This window comes from Symphodus melops, assembly GCF_947650265.1.
Source record: "Symphodus melops genome assembly, chromosome: 9".
Taxonomy (NCBI): Eukaryota; Metazoa; Chordata; class Actinopteri; order Labriformes; family Labridae; genus Symphodus; species Symphodus melops.
The window spans coordinates 13,336,608-13,355,355 of record NC_136699.1 but is presented as its reverse complement, the minus strand read 5'-3'; the positions used below and the strand labels follow the sequence as shown (position 1 = coordinate 13,355,355).

Below are 18,748 nucleotides of genomic sequence, written 5' to 3'. Positions count from 1 at the left end.
ACATTACAACATATAGCGTATTTAAAATGAAAATCTTGGAGTGGAGTGGCCCTAAATGTATAAAAACAAAATAGTCTTCCCCTGAAGTGGACTCTCCCAATGAGCCCCAAGTATTTCCAGTCACCCTGTCCACACACACACACACACACACACACACACACACAAACTATAGGCACAATCTTTTTCTTTCTTATTCTTACTCTCTTCCATTCACGCAAATACACACACACTTGTACATTAGAGACAAGTGGGGGTGGCTGTTGATGGCTCGGAATAAGAGAACATGGCCAGCAGCCACCTAACATGCCAAGAGGAACATCCCTCTGAAAATCCCTCACATACACATCCCAAGGAGGTGTTTATGGGAACAACATGCCCTGCTGACACCTTCACAATTAACCCCCACACTGCCAAGAGCATGCCCTAGAAGAGAAAGTGAACAATACAAAAGAGAAAAAAGAAAAGTGACTGTAAGAGTGTGTACTGTGTGTTTGTAAGCAGGAGTGTAATGCATGTAAATGCTCAGTGCCGTTCTTTCTTTTTATACACAAGCTGGATGGAGAATCCATGTACCCTGTCAGCTTGAGACACCCAGCAAATTACACATCACCAGCCACTCTCACACACATATACTGTTCACACAATCATGTATTTGCCCATTAATGGGGGGCTGTGGATAAGATGTATGAGATAAAGGCCTTTCATCTCCCGTTAAAACTCTCCCCCAATTTCTTCAGAGGCCCTGTTTGTGCGCATCAATTGGTGCCTGTTTTGACGTAATGTTGATAACATCATGGAAAATACAATTGATAGTCAGGCCAACTGTAAAGTTTTGCCCAAAATGTTTTTTTTTTTAAGTAGCCAATTCAGCAGAGGATTTTATAAACAGTATCATGTAAGATGACTCCATATTTAGTTCATAGCCAGAGTAGGGAGGGTCGTCCCTTCACCCCCAGGGAAAAATAATGTAGCATACTACTTAATATTGTCCATCAATCAATGGTGTGAATCAGAGGAGATTTAGAATTAGGCATACTCTATGAAGACTGAAAAATAAGCGGGAATACTCCACATACTTGTGTATACTCTGCACAACACCACATTCAAATCTTCAAACTGCTGGCCTCACACAACCATGGATGGAAATGAAATGAGAAGAGATTAGTGAGTGGGGAAGAGAAAGTAAGTCATGACAAATATGATTTGCCCCCTTACCTATGTTACCAGGCAGACAGTTTTAGGCAAAAAAAAAAACCCCAGCATCACTTCCACTTCAATGATCGGGAGCAGAGGCAGGTTTTTGGGAGTGGGTGGTTATCACAGAAGAGGCAAAGAAAAAGCAGAAGGGTGGAAGAAGAGATGCTTCAGAAACAAGACAAGTTGAGAGTAAGAGAGTAAAAAAAAAAGAAGTGGAGCAAAGTAGTGCATGGGGAGAAAAGGGGATGAAAGAGTGGAAGATGGAGAAGGTTGATGATGCAGTGAATTAGTAGAGAAAAAGTTAGTCAGTAGAAGAAAAAGTTGTTGACTGAAGGATAAGAGTAAGGAGGACAGTGAGTAAGCCTTCATTGAGAGGTTTCTTATATTATTAATTATAAACCCTAAACTGTGTGTACAGTATCAATCTACTCTTCCTCAAAGGGAGGCAAGCAGCTGACTTTGTTGAGTTATAGGTTGAAAACTTGCATCATCGTTTGCTGTTTAACTTCAGTAGTGCTGCCACTACACAATAAAAGGAAATCTAACCAAACTTTTATCAAGGCTTTTCTTATAAATCTTTATGTTTAACCAAACCTCCAAATAAACAAACTCTGCATTCAAAGAAAAAACATTTTTTAATAGTGAGTTTGTAACAGACCTCTGATCAATTTGTTGCCTCTAAATTCCTTTGTACACAATTTGTGAATCCAAAATTTGACACACAAGATTGTACGAGAGACATACAGAGAACTATTATAGAGTGAATAATGTCTCCTTCAGAGGACTTAAAAGAGTCATCACAGAAACATCACTAAAAACTCAGTTATGATATAACTGAATGTAAAGAATCTAAAAAACTGTTCCCAGGTATTTGTGTAAGCTTTGTTAGATTCTCTGTAAAGCTGCTTTGTCTTGGTGAAAAAAAAGAACAATAACATTGTGTTCTCTGAGCCTCAAGCAGCAGTGCTCACAAAACTGGAGACATTTGTGATGGGAAGCCTGGAGGAGACATCTGTCTTTTGGAATTACCCGTCGGTGAAAATTGGACGGAATTCTGCTATCCTCTTTTTTTCTCACTTATCGTTTAATATCAAACCTCTTATTCTAGAATCTGGGACATTTAACACATAAGTACTGCAGAAATCAAGTGCACAAGCCAATGCAGCTGGAGCAAAGGACAATTTTGTCCGCCATTTGCTGGTGCTTAATTGTGGTGCAATTAATTTGTAACTGCTTATTTTATTTCTATTTCTAACGTTTTATATCCTACCATACTGCCATTTCTGTTGCTATGAAGATTATTTTAATCATAATGCATTTTGTTTAAAGGCACCATTCAAAACACTCAAGGTCACCTTACAGAGCAGAGTTAAAAACAGCAAAGTAACAGTTTGTCATTATATTCCTGGGAGATAAATATAATCCCACGTTTATGTGTTATCACCACATAGGATGTGGTTTATTGGAGCCGATAATAAATGCAAACGTTATCCAACATGCATGAGCCTACTGATTAAGAACACCACACCCAAATCTTCTCTTCCTTTGTCACTGTTACTCTCTACAGCATTATTCCAGTGTCACTCTGTCAAACTATATTAATAATCAATCACAAATAAACGTATACTCAAAAGCAATGCTTATTCAGATATTAAAACCAAAGCAACTAGTTGACTAGTTACCTATTACCACCCTTTGTTCCCAATATGATTGACACTGACTGTGTGATATTTACACAAATTCGAGTCTTCCCTGGGAAGTCTCTACGATGTCAATATACACGTCAAAAAGTTGTCATTTGTGTGCCAATCTGCCACCATTTAACACATTTCAAGAAAAACAACAAATCCTTACCTGTGCTGTAAGGTCCATCGCCCCTCTCTGGGTCTGACCGTCAGAAATATGCCAGCTTAGATGAAAATCCCTATCCTCCTTTTACAGTTAATATTCACAGAATCTCTCTCTTTTTTAAATTATTGTTTCGGGCTTTTTCTGCCTTTATTATGAGAGAGAGAGAAAGTGGATATATATGGATATCAGGAGAGAGAGGGGAATTTTATTTAGATAATCCAATAACAGAAATTCTTATATCAAGAGGTTTTCTGCTCACCTTTTAGTTGGGGGCCCCCTGAATCGTCTGCAGAGAAGTCGGCCAACTCCACCGCACATGGTTCTAACTTCAGACTCCTCTTGTCAATCAGACATCACATCGGGGTCACCAGTTGAAAGATTTTTAGGCTGTGTCGTCTTATCCGAAAGGAAGATCGCCACCAAATGAGATCAAGTCAAAAGCTGGTTTATTGCTGTTTTATTGCAAGAAAGAAAAATAACTCTTTATCAAAACTCTTGTTTTGCCGTTATCAGTTTCATGAAGGATAGTTTCTGTCTTCTGCTATCTGGGCAGTGGACTAATACAGAGAGGTACAACTGTTGATTGTTGTGCAAAAACAGGAGACGGAGGGGTACGCAGTGCTGACTGTTTTGCAAAAACATGAGAAGCAATGACCTTGAGCAACTTGAAACAAAGAGCAGCTGGTGAGAAATATATGAGCAGTACACTAATAAAATATGAATTTGTGTGATTCTGTTTGTATGTATGTATTAAATAAAAATAAAAAAACATTTTTTTTGCATTTAGAAAGAACACAAAACAGGATATACAGGTGTCTATAACTTAAAGGCCACATATTATGTAAAATACACACTACCATCATTTTTGTTTGTTCCTTGTTGGTCAACAAACCCCCAGTTGCTTTTAAAATATTTATACAAATATAACAACTTTTTTTAACAGTGCAGTTGCTTTAAAATGCTAGATATTACGCCCAGTTGGAAAAGTGTGTATTCATCCGTGCTTGTTAACAGCCCTATAGTAGCTCTTCAATGTTAGTGGGATCAAAATGCTTGATGAAACACTTAATATTCCAGAAAAGCATTTTCTATATTTTGTTTATTGTGACACATGTATAAGAGTCTTGCACACCATCAATTATCACAGATGCAATTTTCAACCAACCCCCGTTATTCGAAAAGTCCATCCTCTCCGTCTTCTGTTTACTAAGTCTGTGAGAAAGAGAAGACAATATAATAATTATAAAAAATGTTAAATGGAAAAAAGAGAAATGCATCCAAATAAATGTAAGTACCTGTTCTTCTGCAAAGCCTCTCTGAAGCAACACCTCCGCTATTCTGAAGTCTCAGCTCTCCTCCAGCAACACACCTCCAAAACCCAATCCACTCACATTCACACAAAGATCAATACATTCGAACACACTGTAATTAAGCACCATTTAGAGCAGGTGGTTTGGGAAAAAAAAAAAAAAAGATCCTTTGATTGAATAGCAAAATGCCACGGTATGCATTGTAAGTAGGTTAATGTTAGCACACTTTTAACTGATAGCTTCACATTGAACATAAATTGACACAGAATGATCGATATCTAAACACACTTACATAACATCTGAATAAGCAGCAAGTATGTCATTCTTATTTTCTCCGGTCCTTGACTAAAACAACGTTATACGCAAGACCCTCCTAAGACTGTGATAACAGTACAGCTGGCGCTTCTCACTCATTGTAGACATTTAAAGAGAATTGATTTCTGCTGTGTTTATGTAGAATATTGCACTAGCTCCATTATAAAACGTTTTTTGTTGTTTTTTTACTTTCAGCTGTCATACACGTTATTTTTTTGGCTTCTATCATAAATATTTTTGTTTGAAAGTTACATAAATAATTGCCACAAAATCAATGAAGCATTTATATTGAATACATTTTTATCAGATATATTAAGTTAAATGTGCACAACTACAGAATCATTTATTAGTGTACTGGGTGATATTGCTGTAGGTTATGTTTAAAGTGATGTTTGCGTGCTGCTCGAATACAGTATAGGTTTTATTAAAATATGCGTACAGGCTGATAATAATTGTGCCCCCCCCCATGCATTTCATATGCCCCCCCTAAGACTAAGGTCTGGCGACGGGTCTGTGTTGAGCGATGATAGTCTGAAAGAGAATCAGCGCCACCCAGTGGTCACTTGAAGTCATTACATCTCCAAACCAAAGGACAGCTCTTCAGTCCATCTTCTCTGTTTTTATCAACACCACATTAAATCTATTATTGGACCTGCACAACCAAGAAGTCCAAATTATACGGTTTAAAAGATAAATCAAGTTTGCAAAATTTAAAAAGTTCATATCAAGCCTTTTATTTGGTATACAGATATTCATAGATTTATACAGTATATATAGATATATGTATATATGTAACATGTGCCACAGCAAAGTCATAGACAAACTCATATCTACTTATAAAAAGTAAGGAAAAGAAAAATATATCATGTGCTTTATTTCAAAGTAGTACTGTGAAGCGTGTGTGATGAATGATGACCAAAACTGGAATGATGAGGTAACTGCCAGGCAGGAAAACAATCACTTATGTTTTTTTAATAATAATAATAATATTAAAGAATGATAATTATAATTGTAATAATGATCATCAAAATATATTTAAACAAATGGATCAAATAGGAAAACAAGAAGTATAGTGGCAATATGGACCCTTAGTGTCAAACTAGAGAAGATTTAAGCCTAGAAAAAACACACACACACACACACACACACACACACACACACACACACACACACACACACACACACACACACACACACACACACACACACACACACACACACACACACACACACACACACACACACACACACACACACACACACACACACACACACACACACACACACACACACACACACACACACACACACACACACACACACACACACACACACACACACACGAGTAAAGTCATTCACTCAAGAGAGCAAAAACTCTTGGATGTCATTAACTCTCATCTGGTATACAAAAGGAACTCAGGCATGCTGGACATCTAAAAATTGCTCTCTAACACTGACACACACACCACAGCACTGTATTACAGGGCTGACCAAACAACGCTTGTGGTGCCTTTACATATACACACACACACACACACACATACACCAAGGTAGTCAGGCTGAATTTCATTCATTAAAGATGTGAGGGCCTGCATCCATGTGAACAGGAAAAACGGACAGAAATGATATTAAGTAACATAACGGAAACAAATCAGTATCATGTTAATGTGAAGAAAAGGTGTCAAGATTGAAAGCATAAAAAAAGCAGGAGGTGCTGCACAAAAAACACAAGGAAGTGGTGTGTGTGTGAGCAAATGTGTCTTATTTTAAATGGAGCAGGTAGTGCTGAACGTGACAATCTCTTAGGAGTGTCTGGCGCCCTCTTGTGGTCACTCCGAGTCTCTCTGCACTTCAGAGGCGTCAGCCCGGCAAATGGGACACGTCCTGTTGGCCTGAGGTCAGAGAAAACACACAGAAATGATTAGGCTGTGTTTTGTTTTTTTTAGGAAGAAATAGTCGTAAATCACATTAAAACGTCCTTTCATAAAACGGACAGAATAGAGTACTGTTTACAAATAGTCATAAATGTTATTGCTGAGTTCAGGAACATTGAGAAACACACTATGCTTGTTTCTGCGTCCATCTGAATTTTACCAACACTATTAAAGTTAAGGAGGTCCCTGTGTGTGTCACTCACTTATTGAATGAACTGGGAGTGTATTTAATGGCTTTAAATAAATAAAGGCTTTCTCTGGGGATCAAGATTAAATGGTCCAATCACTAATATTATGTGAAGAGCTTCAGACGTATAATATACATATAGTTTGGAGACAGTGGGTTTGTTTTTTTAGATAGATGCTTACCCTCAGCCACTTGTCGACACACTTCCCGTGGAACTCGTGGCTGCAAGGCAGGACTCGCAGCAGTTGGCGGGACTCAAAATCACTCATGCACACCACACACCTGCAACACAACAGATGTTTACGTGTCAAAGACAACTAACACTGAATGTTGAATGGGTACGATTAAAAGAGAGGAAACACTTCTCACTGAGAATTCATCTCCTCCTCTTCTCATTCCTATCCTAACTAACGTACATGGGGTTCGAAAATCTCAACGTTGCTTTCGGGCAGTTTCAGCAAACTGTAGTCATCCCGAATATACTTAATAGTTTCATAAACTCTGTCACAAATACTTGTGAGCCTCTTTTAGACGAAGCATTAAAAAATGTATAAATAAACAAAACACGTGGTGATCACAGGGCACTTGCATAATATCTGATGAGAACAGTTCATGCATTTAACAAATGACGACCTGGTAGCTGCACTCACAGTGTTTGCTCAGACTGGTGGTTATTTGGATTGAACCGGTAGGAAGGGAGCTGTTCAATGTCTCCCTTTGTCAATCCTCTGAGTTTGGCCTCTCCCAGACGCTCAGCCAGGTTTAGGAGGGCCTGTGAGGGGAATGAAACCGAACAATCAGAACCACATTTTTGAATAACGTACAAAACGTACAAAAGAATGAAGAAGGAGCCAGTAAAGATGTACCTCATAGTTTTCCACTTCTCCATCGTCTACATCCAGCTCCAGACTGATTGCAGGACCTGTGGGCTGGACTGGCAGCATTGAACTACAGAGGCAGGCATAAAGGGGAGAGGAACTCAAGTTGTGTTCTTCAAAGGAGACTAAAATCAGTCTCGAGTTATGTTAGTCTGACTGTCTTAGAATTTCATCTGTCTAAAATTACTTGTTTAATATTTCTTTAACCAACACTTCAACTTTTTATAGACAGACTTTACTTTTACACAAAATAACACTTTTGAGTCTTTTATAAATTCTTGACACAATTTAGATAATACATCGGACCTATATAGAACTTCACTGAATAACCAAAAATGCTAAATAAAAAAACAAAGAGCATGAGAACAGAGTTTTTAGTGGTCAGAGTATTTTTGGGAAATCATGAAGGTGAAGAGGAAGTATCAGATGATTTTTGGGAGTGAGTTACGGCTTGCTTAAACCCCCCATCATTCTGTAAGATATCTACTGAATTAAATCATAAAATGACCTTACTATACGATCACAAATTAAGGAAACATGCCATGATGAAATACGGGCTTCTTTGGTAACAATGCAGCAGACAGTATGGCCTCCTCCAAAGTTTCAACTCTGGTCCAGAGTGGTCTGTATTTGTTTACTTCGACCCCACACTGTCGTTTCAGACGGCACTCAGTTTACCAGATATGAGAGCCGTTATCCCGGTGAACAATCAGGTGGTGCAGTAATGGGAGCAGACAAGCAAACTGGTAGCAAAAGAGTTTTATTTAATAATCTCCATGATCAGAAATGTGGGGAAACCAGAATAAATATTGGAGGAAAAGTGGTGAGAGCGCAGAACGTTTTTCAACAAGGACGCAGAGCTGATTAAATGCTGAAGGTTCTGTGTCCGCGAGACGGCATCCGTGCACATCTACCTTAGAGTGGAGGGTGTGGGGAGAAGACACTATCTCTCCAGTTTGATGAACATAAACTTTATATTCAACCCTTAGTTTATTTATTATAGGTCTAAAGAAAAAAAAATAGGCAGGGGAAAAGTTGAACCCTTAAAGTGATGATTTTTTCTGTTGGATCTGAAGTTATACGAGTTGGAACTTAATGATCCACGCCGTGCAACAGGTTATACATGTGAATAAGAAAAACAACGATTTTATTCATTACTGTCTTGTGTGAGTGAAAACATTTTGATCAACTTACAGGAAGTAAGGCAGGAGGCTTGGGTGGTAAGGCGAAGGTGGCAGTGGCTGTTGTGAGCGGTACCGTCGCCCTGGGAGACGCCGAGGAATAAAGTTTGGATAGGACTGAGGGGGCAAACGACAAAACATACACATCACTCATTAATCTTCACCTCACACTTCAAAGTGATGAAAAAACACAAAATATAAATCATTGTATAACTCACCACTCCGAAGAACTCCTGAGGCAGAGGGTCATGGGACAGGAAGTGAAGCTGTGTGGAGTGTGGAGTGAGGGCCGGGTGGGTGGCAGGAGGATAGTGGAGCCCAGCACCCAGAGACAGGTGTTCTCCAAGCAGCTCCACATCGTTCTCTATCCTCTGTAATGGCTGTGATTGTGGAGATAAATGTGGAAAAATCAGAAATTAAAATATACAATATCACCGTGTCAGATGTGATCACAACAAAATGTTGCAGTTCAAAACAAAAATCGGAGCATTGCCTACCCGATCAACAAAGGGTAGGCAATGCATGACATATGCATCCCCACTCACCGATCGGGCCTGCTGTGTGGGATAGGGTCCAAACTGTCCAGGCTGGGGAAGGTGAGGAGGATGGTGGGACAAGTGTGTTGGGGGATGGGGAAGGTGAGGAGGTGGAATAAGGAAGGTTGGGTCACTGGACAGCAGTGATGGAAATGGGTAAGGCATAGGTAAGTGCTGAACAGAACATGTCTGAAGCACCTAGAAGAGAAACAAAAGACAGAATATGTTAGAAAAACCTGTCGGTAGCAATGTGCAATGTGTCTGACTGAAAAGACACAAAGACACTCACAGGGGGAGGGACGCTGCACACAGGATAATGCTGTCCACTGAAGACCACTGAGCATGCTGGGATCTGTTGAGGGGCTGAGCGAGGTGGCAGGCCTGGTGGAGCTCCCGGAGGAGAGACAGGATACGATACTGGAACTGAGCCCTAAACATGGAGAGTCAAGAGATCCTGAACTTAGTAAACGAGTCTGTGAGTAACAGCTGAGCAGCTCGAGCTAAAAAACAAACAAACAAAAATACCAAAAACATCTTCAACACTGGATACAAAACCAGTTTTATCAGTGTCAACACAACACTTTCAGCTCTGGAACATTTCATATTCAAAGCTTGCATTACTTTTCTTAACACAGAGTTTTGTTGATAAAGCTTGAGAGGTTTTTGAGCTCATTATGCTAACAGCAAAAGGTCTTTTTTTTAGTTTCAGTTTAGTGTTATCAGTAGATGTGATTTCTGACATGTCCATCACTTAGCTCTCGTTTGCATCTAAAAGGCACTTAATTGAGCTCCACCTCAACTCACTTTCACCTGAAAAAGACCCGCAGAGTGAAATTAACCTTGTGACAAACATCACGGCAAATTGTTCATATCAAATCCGATAAGAAGTTAAATGTGTGTCATTGTAACTCAAAGCAAGTACACAAACTGTGACACCAACAATCACCGATTTTCAATTTGGTTTTGATGCTTTGACATTATTCTACTGAGTGGAAAATAGCCAAACAAGCCAGGCAGCCTTCTGGCATCAAGCCGCATGAATTTTGTCTTTGTGTAAAATAAGAGGAAATTAACTTACTGCTTTCCAGAAGGAAAAAAAGCCTAAGTATAATATTCATACCTTGCAAAAAAATAATACCAGGGAAGAGATTTTGTAATACAAGTCACCGGTCATGTTGCTTTTTTTTTTTTTTTTTTTTTTTGCTTTGTTTCTCTAAAACAAAGGGCAGGATAGTGCATCTTCAAAAGGACACCCTGAAACAATCCAATGTTCATTTGCTTGCAGTGTCTCCAGGAAGATACCACCAGAGTCCGAGGGAGACAAAATGCACAAGAGCAAGAAAGTCTTTAAAAACAAACTGTGAATTGTAAACATCCCATTGTGTTTTATGATTTAAAAAGTCTATTTGATCCCCCCCCCCCCAATCATATACAATCACCTGCTCATGGAGGTCCAGCACCATACTGCTCTGCTGTTGAGATGGGTGAGGGTGTGGGTGTTGTGGATGAGCTGCGGGGTGCAGCAGTCTGGGAGACAGGTTCGGGGACTGGTGGAGTGGCCTTGGGGACGGGTTTGGAGGATGGTGACTTGGGCGCTCTTCAGGACCAAGCCCCGGCCCCGGCCCCGGCCCTCGGGGGGGTTGCTGGCTGTACGGCAGGTAGCCCTGGGGGGGAGCGGGGTGACGGTAGTTCTCATCCTGGTGGCCTGAAGACGGGACGTGGTGGGAGTGCAGGTGGTGGTGGTGATGGTGGGCATTGGGATGATTATGGTGGTGGTGGTTATTGTTGCTGTTGTAGTGGTGGTGGTTGTTGTGGGTGTGGTGGTGATGGCGTGTCAGACGGTCTCTCCGGCCACGCTGGCGTCTCATTGGAGGGCTGATGAAGAGAAAAAAATAAATGGAGGAAGACGCAGAAAGAGCTGTGGACGTGAAATACTGGACATGTCATCTTGTGCAATTTCTATAAGTGAGTTAGCGCATTATAGTTTGGAATCTAGCCGTCCAAATGACTGCTAAGACCCTTCTAGGAGCTGGGATTCCCCACTTCTTGTTAAAATGCTACAGACCTTCGCTTGAGGATTCATTCATTTAATTCTGGATCAGTGTGAGCCATTTGGAGGTTACATTTTTAAACCTGTGGTAACATTTTTTTTTATGAATAAGTAGGCTAACATAGGTGCAAGATGCTTTAAGAATGAAAAATCCACAACCTTGTATAATGGGAAAGTATGAAAATCACATTTTAACATCGGGTAAATTTACCGCTGCTTTGTAGAGCTTCACAACTCCAGCTGAATATATATGATTATTGTTCTGTACTGTGAAAGGCAGAAAACACCAAAATGAAGGGAGAACAAATTATTCTGTAATAAAGACTAAACACTCCATGTCCAAATGCAGAGGGAAAATACCAATTCAGGATTTAGTACATTTAATTTGGCACCAAAACGGTATTAAAAAACAACAACAAAAAAACCAAGGGCCGGAGTCAAGAAACTACGCATCCCACAATCCATTGTGAATGATATTGTTCCTTCTTAAAAGTAATGTTTGACTTTGTTGTAGTGTTTATACCGTCATCTTTTTGTTTGTGTTGCGGAAAATATCAGCTACATTCACCACAGTATGACAAGGTTATGAGTACATTTTATGTTAGCTAACTAACTACATAGCCTGCTTGCGAAATGTATCTGTTAAATACGGCACAGAGGGATGGGAAACATGGGAAACATTGCCATGGTAACACTACATCATGGGAAGTGTAGTAGTCACTCCCCCCCCGATATCTTGGGTAGATATCAAAGAAACTTCTGTCTCATTCAGGAGCATATAGCAGGGTTTAACACTCGAATAGCCTGCGATAAGTCTACCTTGGATGGTTATGACATTATGGCTAATAATCAAATCCGCTATGGAGAAGATGAATGGGATTTTTACTTCCGGAGCGACGCTGTTGAGCGCCACATTTAGCTGTATTTAGAAGATCTATAGTGATTTCCCTATTGGCTTTTTGGATAATATCATCCAAAAAAATGTGTTCTTGTCATCAGTTTTTGTGCTACCCTCAGTCCAATCCTTGTTTTGTTTTTCAGATATAAAGCTTAGCCCTTTGTCTAGAGTTCTGCACAGACAGCATAAGTCTGTGATTGGATTAATAATGAAACTAATTTTTACATATAATCATGTCACACACTCACCTGCGTCGGTTTCGAAGGGGAGTGTGGCATCTCTCTGGCATGTAGTGGGGGTGTGGTCTGCGACTAGGAGGCAGCTCCCAGGGGCGAATGGGAGAGGAAGGGGTTGATGGAGGGGCGGAGTTTAGATCCAACATGGACTGCTGGGAAAGACGCTGCCTTTTGGGGCTCGGGCTGTCTTCCATCTGCACACAGCAGTGAAGGAGGAGGGGGACCAGAGGCAAGGGGGGGAGGGGGGAGGGGGGGAGGGGGTCAGGGAAAAACAAAAAGGAGGACAGACAAAAGGGGAGAATGAATAAGAAAAGAAAACAATGACATTCAAGCCTATTCAGAGCAGGAGCCGAGCAAACGTAACAGGCATGGGTCATGTTTCACACTTACTTTGTCCCGGTCGTCGCTGCAAACATTATCGGGATGAAAGTGTAGCACTCCTCCTGCAAAAAAAAAAATATATAAATCAGATAAGTTAGGACTGAGGAAAACACCAGCATCACAAGACACATTGAGCATGCTGTCCAGGACAGCAGAAAATACACCACACAGGCTTTGATTTTAACCTCCTGAATTTAAAGACCTCTGGATGCCAAAAGAGTTGTAATCTTGATGACGCCCGGCTGATTTTTTATTTTTTTTTTAAAAGACTTTAAAATGACAAAGTTTGACAGAGGTAATAAAAAATAAACATTTACTTTGTTTTTTTGTTTTTTTACAAACAGAGCAGTGCTCCTCTGTGTCTGTCCTCCACACAGGCTTCTGAATCTTCCTGCATTCAATGTGCAGACAAGAAAGGAAGCCGTATCACACTGGACCTTTCCTCTGTGGCTCTCACAGAAAAATCATTCCTTCAGATCTACAATGAAACAAATCGAGCTCCGACTCTCAGAAACAGACACACAGACATCCACTTATCAAACGAGAACACAGGAGCAGAGCATCTTGCTGGCTTTGTACATACATGTAAACTTTGTTTGAGCTCAGATAAGGACTTTTCTTTGTTAACAGAAATGATTACCAAAATGTGATTAACAACTGAGCAAGCCACCAAAATGTTAAAATGTTTCCTCCTGGGTCCAGCATGTCCATGATTTTTTTGTTGTGTTGGTTGAGAAGAAATCATTTTCAGGACATTCCTACGAAACAAAATGTGTTTTCTGACACGTTTGAAGCTGAATAGTCACAGAAATATTGAAAAATAAACAGTTCCACATACTGGAGTGGTCCCATAAAAATGATCCATAACTGAAAGCCTGGTTTCAAGTCTGCCTTTCTGAAGGCATCTGCCACACGTCCCTGAGCAAGGCAGTGAACCATTATTAGCTCTGAAACAACAGCTCAGAGCCACCTCCATTTTATTTTGGATCTCTGTGTGGTAAACTCGCAATACTAATATTTCTCCAAAGATCAATAAATCATCACACACACACAAAACAAGACTCCCTGATGATTTGAGAGAGATGTGTGTGCCCTCAAAAAACTGAACCAGTGGAGAAAGAAAAAAAAATCTCTCTGAATAAAGATATAATAGCATAAACATCATCTTGGACAAACATGATGATCTCTCAGCTGTGTATCTGTCGGCCCACATGTGCAATCTGGATGCAGCATGTGCATGCAGACGTTTCAGCAGCTTAAGAAGGATGTCCTTGAACTCAGATGACAAGAGTTTCCACTGAGCAGTTCCCCAAAAACCTTTAATCACCAAAAAACAGGGAGGGGGGGATCTCTCCTCCCCTTTCTGCTGCTCCCTCCATGCCTTCCTCGTCCACACAGCCCCCGTCTGACTCCTTAGAAACAACTGATCTGTAAGCAGCCCCCCCCCCACCCCACCATTCCCCTTTCTTGTCTTTGCGATGCCACTCCAGAGCCAAGTGAAGTCTGGCGATAGTGACAGCTCAAAGGCGCCCTGCTAGTGGCTGTGGAGAACAGAGGGACTGTCGCTTGACTCACGAGCCCACAGTACAGCCAACCCACTGGCTTGCATCTTAATTCATGAGCTTTTCCCTTGGGTTTTTTTTTTCTCTCCAGGCCTCACAGGGTCCTGGGCCTCAGTTATCCCTGTGTTTTAAGGAGAACTTGGTCTGTTAATGCAGATTCCCCCCCAGGGAGCAACAGGAGAGCGGCTGGTGGGAAAGCCTGGATCGATTCTGTCGGTGAGAAGAACGAGCCGGGTCCCTCGGAGCCAAACAAGTCAAGTCAGAGGGGCCAGAGAGTGAAGTTAACAATATCGAGAAGAAACATACTTTTTGTCCTACATTGAGATACAAACACCTGAAACGCCAAACTGAGAAACTAAAAAGACCTCCCTGGTCTGTTAAGATCTCGAGTGATAACTGGACTAGAGCTTTAAAACTTAGATGCTATAATGTTAGAGCGTGAGCAGGTCGATGAATACAACATACACTGAGATATCTAAACTTGCTTTGACACCGGGGATGTGAAAAAGGGAAGAGACAGGAGAAACCTCAGGTAAGACATGGGGACTTGTTTTTTTTTTTTAACACAAAAATCCAACTCTGTCACATTCTGTATACTGTGATGCCAAAGATCGTGCCATTAAAAAAAAAAGGACAGGTATATAAGAAATCTGTAACTCTGATTTTGCTAAACACAGAATAACAGGCACATTCAGGAAGGTAATTTGCAGTAGTTTGGAAGGACGCCGATCACACAGCTGGTAGATAGACTCTTTAAAAGCACTCACATAAGACCCCTCTCTGTTGTTGCCCAATTTGGGAAGCATGTGTTTTGTGTTTCCCCCCTCTGCAGGTTATTTTGGGTGTTTGGCAGAAGTGCTGCTATTACAAAAGAGGCCCATTAGAATCCTGCTTTCATTCATTCACTGCACTTTTTTTTTTTTGCCTTTGAGGGAACTCAATCTGGTATTACAGAAGTCACTTTCCTGCAGTCGACAGTGTAAACCTGCTAAACATGAAACCCAATGCTGTCACTGAGTGTGTTTACATGGGCACAAGTATGCTAGTGATAATCCTGTTTCAGAAATATTACGGGTATGTGCTTTGCATGCTAACAAGGTAGCATGCCTTTAGAAACCTGTATAAGCTCGTATCTACGGTTTTTTTAATTAACAACATAAACCAGTATACTGTGGCATTAAAAACACTGTGTTCAAGTTTGTGAATGTTCTGAACGTGTTAGTACAACACAAGGTCGCTGAAGATGTTGAGAAATAAAAACCACAACTGCACATGTATGAACAGGCACCTTGCTATTGTCATGATCATGTGTACAGAGGGATGAAGAACCAGGATTCTTCAAGCTGCATGAAATCACCTACTTAGGATAAGGCATAAACAAAGGGGTACAGGGTTCACGCAAACATTTATACTTTCTAAAATTGCTTTAATGCCGTTGTACTTACAATGTATTCTCAGAAAACTGTATTTGTTTTTATTGTCTAAATAAGTTTGGATTGGTAGAAGTTAATTTTGTTGGCACATTGAAGTATTGGTGGATGGTTAAGGTAGGAGCTGTACTCTTTTATACATGTACATGTCGTTGTTTGAACACTGCTTTGAAACTACACCGTTTTAAGTTTTCCCAGACTCTTTGACTAGAATGGAAAAAATACAGGGTATAAATATCTGTTTGACTTCCGGAGGACCATTCAGAGGTTTGCATAGACTTGAATATTAGTTGAAGCACGTTGAAGGCCGTGACACGCCAAGCAGACGGCAAAGAACTGGTGTCGATGAAGGCGGCCGTCTGTGGCACGTCTTCAGTCATAGGCTCATGGTTGACAGTAAACTACAAGGAAGACTGCATCAAAGCACTGAGTGATCTGAAACAGATATAATCTTTATCTGTTGATGTAATTTCAAGGTTTGTCTCAAGTCTCCAAACTGTTTTTTTTTAATTATAAAGAGGAGTATGTGAGCTGTCTAAACCTCGAGGCAATTGTTTTTCCCTGATCAGATAAAAAAATAAATATACTCGCTAGCTTATATTACTTAAAAATATGAATAACCACAAGAGATTTGTTTAATGGTGTGTGTCTAAATACTTATTTAACTCTAATCAAAGCATTTTTTTTTATTTACTGGTACTTCACCGATTTCCCCTAATGTTATTGTGTCACCAGAGATATGTCCAGCAGGCCTTCATGTCTGGACTAGCCATAGAGAAGGGGGTCTGTTTAAAGCTCAGCACTGACGTACTAAACAAAGTTCAGGAGGCTGGTTTGCTCTGTTAACTTGGGTAAATGTTATTTAAACCTCTACAGGAGAGACCTCACAACAACATCAGACATGACATATAGCTGGCCTTTCAAGCAACAGCTGGCGGTGAGAGCACCAAGCCTTTTAGTTCAATCTTTCAAAGCCTGTTAAACTGGTAGTGGTCTGCTTGCATCCCCTCAGGAGGTGCACTCTGTATGTATGTGTGATGGTGCATGTGGCAGGGCTGCAGGCCCCTGTTTACTGAAGCCTGCTTACCGGCCCCTGGGTGTCTGTGAGCTCCGTGCGAGGAGTGGCGCTGCGCCCCCGCAGACAGGTAGCTCCCCTGGGTGTGCTGCTGCTGCTGCTGCTGCTGTTGCTGCTGCTGCTGCTGCTGGGTCTCCGGGTAGCTGCGACCACCGTGGTGCGGCGCCCAGCCTGGAGTGCTCTGCTGCGGGTAGCTCACCCCTCCCCCGCTGGCGTTCATCAGGCTCCCGTTTCCGACCGCGTTAACGCTGCCGTTACTTCCAACGTTACCGTTCAAGCCGAAATGATAGAAGCCAGACCGTGACCGAGACCGCGTCCTCGGGGGGTCCATGACCGGGGACGAAGAGGAGGGCGGTGGTAGATGATGACCGTGATGAAGGTAGGCTGGAGAGATGGACGACCAGAAAGGGGCAATAACAGCCTCCCTCTTCTCTACCTGCTTGACCACCTCTAGAAACTACCGGCTACTGCGAGTGTGTTTTAATGTCTGAGGCATTTAAAGCTGAAGTTTCTGTGAAATGAGGAGACACACCTGGAAGCATAGATATATAAATATATGTTTATATCTCTACCTGGAAGCCCTCATGTGTCGCACAAGCACCATCTGCATCAACCACATCCACCCTCTCTCTGTGCGAGGACACTAAACCTACGATGTTTTATTCTTACACTTTTAAAACGTGCGTAAAAGTGTATAAATGTTATTGTAGTTATACCAGAGAGTAATTAAAATGAAAAAAACAACACTGAAAATGCTCTTTTCTCTAAGTTGGTTGTGATCTGTTTCCGTCGTTTAACAACACAGCAGCTGCTCGACTCTCAGCTCCTCTATTGTCTCTTCACAGAGGATCAGTCCGGCTCCCACACTGCACATTTAAGTTCCTTTTTTTTAAACCTCCTGGTCCTAAACTGACGTATGCATTCACAAGCAACTTCAACTTAAGTAAATACAAGTCGCCTGGTCAGGTTAAACACTTAAATCTCTAAAACAAGATGGCTAAATGTCGAGCTAAACTAAAGCCGACCCGGAGCCTTTATGGCTGGCCCCGAAAAGAAGTTCTTATGTTATGTTTTGGATTAAATTGTCGCTAAATTGCTACGGATATCGTGCTGTAAGTAATAAAGTTACTCCCCTGTGCGTTGGTTAACTAACCCGACTCGTTCATTAGCATAATGTCTTATTTTTTTCTCAGCTAGCCCAAGGCTAACAGGAAGCGGATTCTAGAGGGGAAAACAAGTCCAACAGTGCCGACATTACAAGCTAGAAAACGTCGCAACTGTGTCGAGGTTTTGATGGCCGCTACACAGCGGGTTATATTAGACCGCATGAGAAAGTAGATATCTACCTTATCCGTCGAGAGGTGGACAGTATTTGTCCAATTTAAATCCCCTCTCTCGCATTCGCTATCGAGTGTTTTCTCTGGTCAGCGGGGAGTGTAGGGGAAGATCAATCAATGGGAGTTTCACATCTCCGTCAAGTCAACTCCAATCGATTGCTGATAAAGTGTAGTCCGTCACTGGCTTATTTCGCGCAGTACTTGTAAAACTATGGCCTAAACCCACATGCCAGTGAAGGTGTATTGATTTCAGTAACTATCTAAGCTATGTTTGTTTCACGAGAAGCTTCGATGACGATTTTTTAGGAGCAGCCTGTTTTCTGAGTCGACTACTCTAGTCTGGTAAACCCCGGGCAGCTGCTCCGTTCATTAATAATTCAGCAGCTTCAT

The 18,748-nt window shown here is 41.2% G+C and overlaps 1 protein-coding gene and 1 long non-coding RNA gene across 4 annotated transcripts; both read right to left on the bottom strand.

The window, feature by feature from the left end:
* Positions 1–4,213: 4,213 nt before the first annotated feature.
* On the bottom strand, positions 4,214–4,443 carry LOC306829574. The gene is made up of 2 exons (XR_013779873.1): positions 4,344–4,443; positions 4,214–4,260 (listed from the first exon to the last, which is right to left on the bottom strand). It is a non-coding gene; the product is annotated as an uncharacterized lncRNA (long non-coding RNA).
* Positions 4,444–5,382: 939 nt separating this feature from the next.
* rnf38 (ring finger protein 38) lies at positions 5,383–18,712 on the bottom strand. 3 transcript variants are annotated; one of them, XM_079352918.1, is made up of 13 exons: positions 18,368–18,712; positions 17,034–17,405; positions 12,964–13,016; positions 12,586–12,767; positions 10,829–11,264; positions 9,679–9,819; positions 9,351–9,587; positions 9,072–9,233; positions 8,867–8,970; positions 7,661–7,742; positions 7,445–7,566; positions 6,977–7,076; positions 5,383–6,565 (listed from the first exon to the last, which is right to left on the bottom strand). In XM_079352918.1, exons 2-13 carry the CDS (start codon positions 17,350–17,352, stop codon positions 6,503–6,505), a joined length of 2,001 nt encoding a protein of 666 aa, XP_079209044.1. In that variant the 5' UTR covers positions 17,353–17,405; positions 18,368–18,712; the 3' UTR covers positions 5,383–6,502. The 3 variants fall into 3 exon arrangements, with proteins under 3 accessions (XP_079209044.1, XP_079209043.1, XP_079209045.1); XM_079352917.1 differs by having other exon boundaries at positions 17,034–17,553; positions 18,368–18,711; XM_079352919.1 differs by having other exon boundaries at positions 9,399–9,587; positions 17,034–18,704.
* Positions 18,713–18,748: the final 36 nt, after the last annotated feature.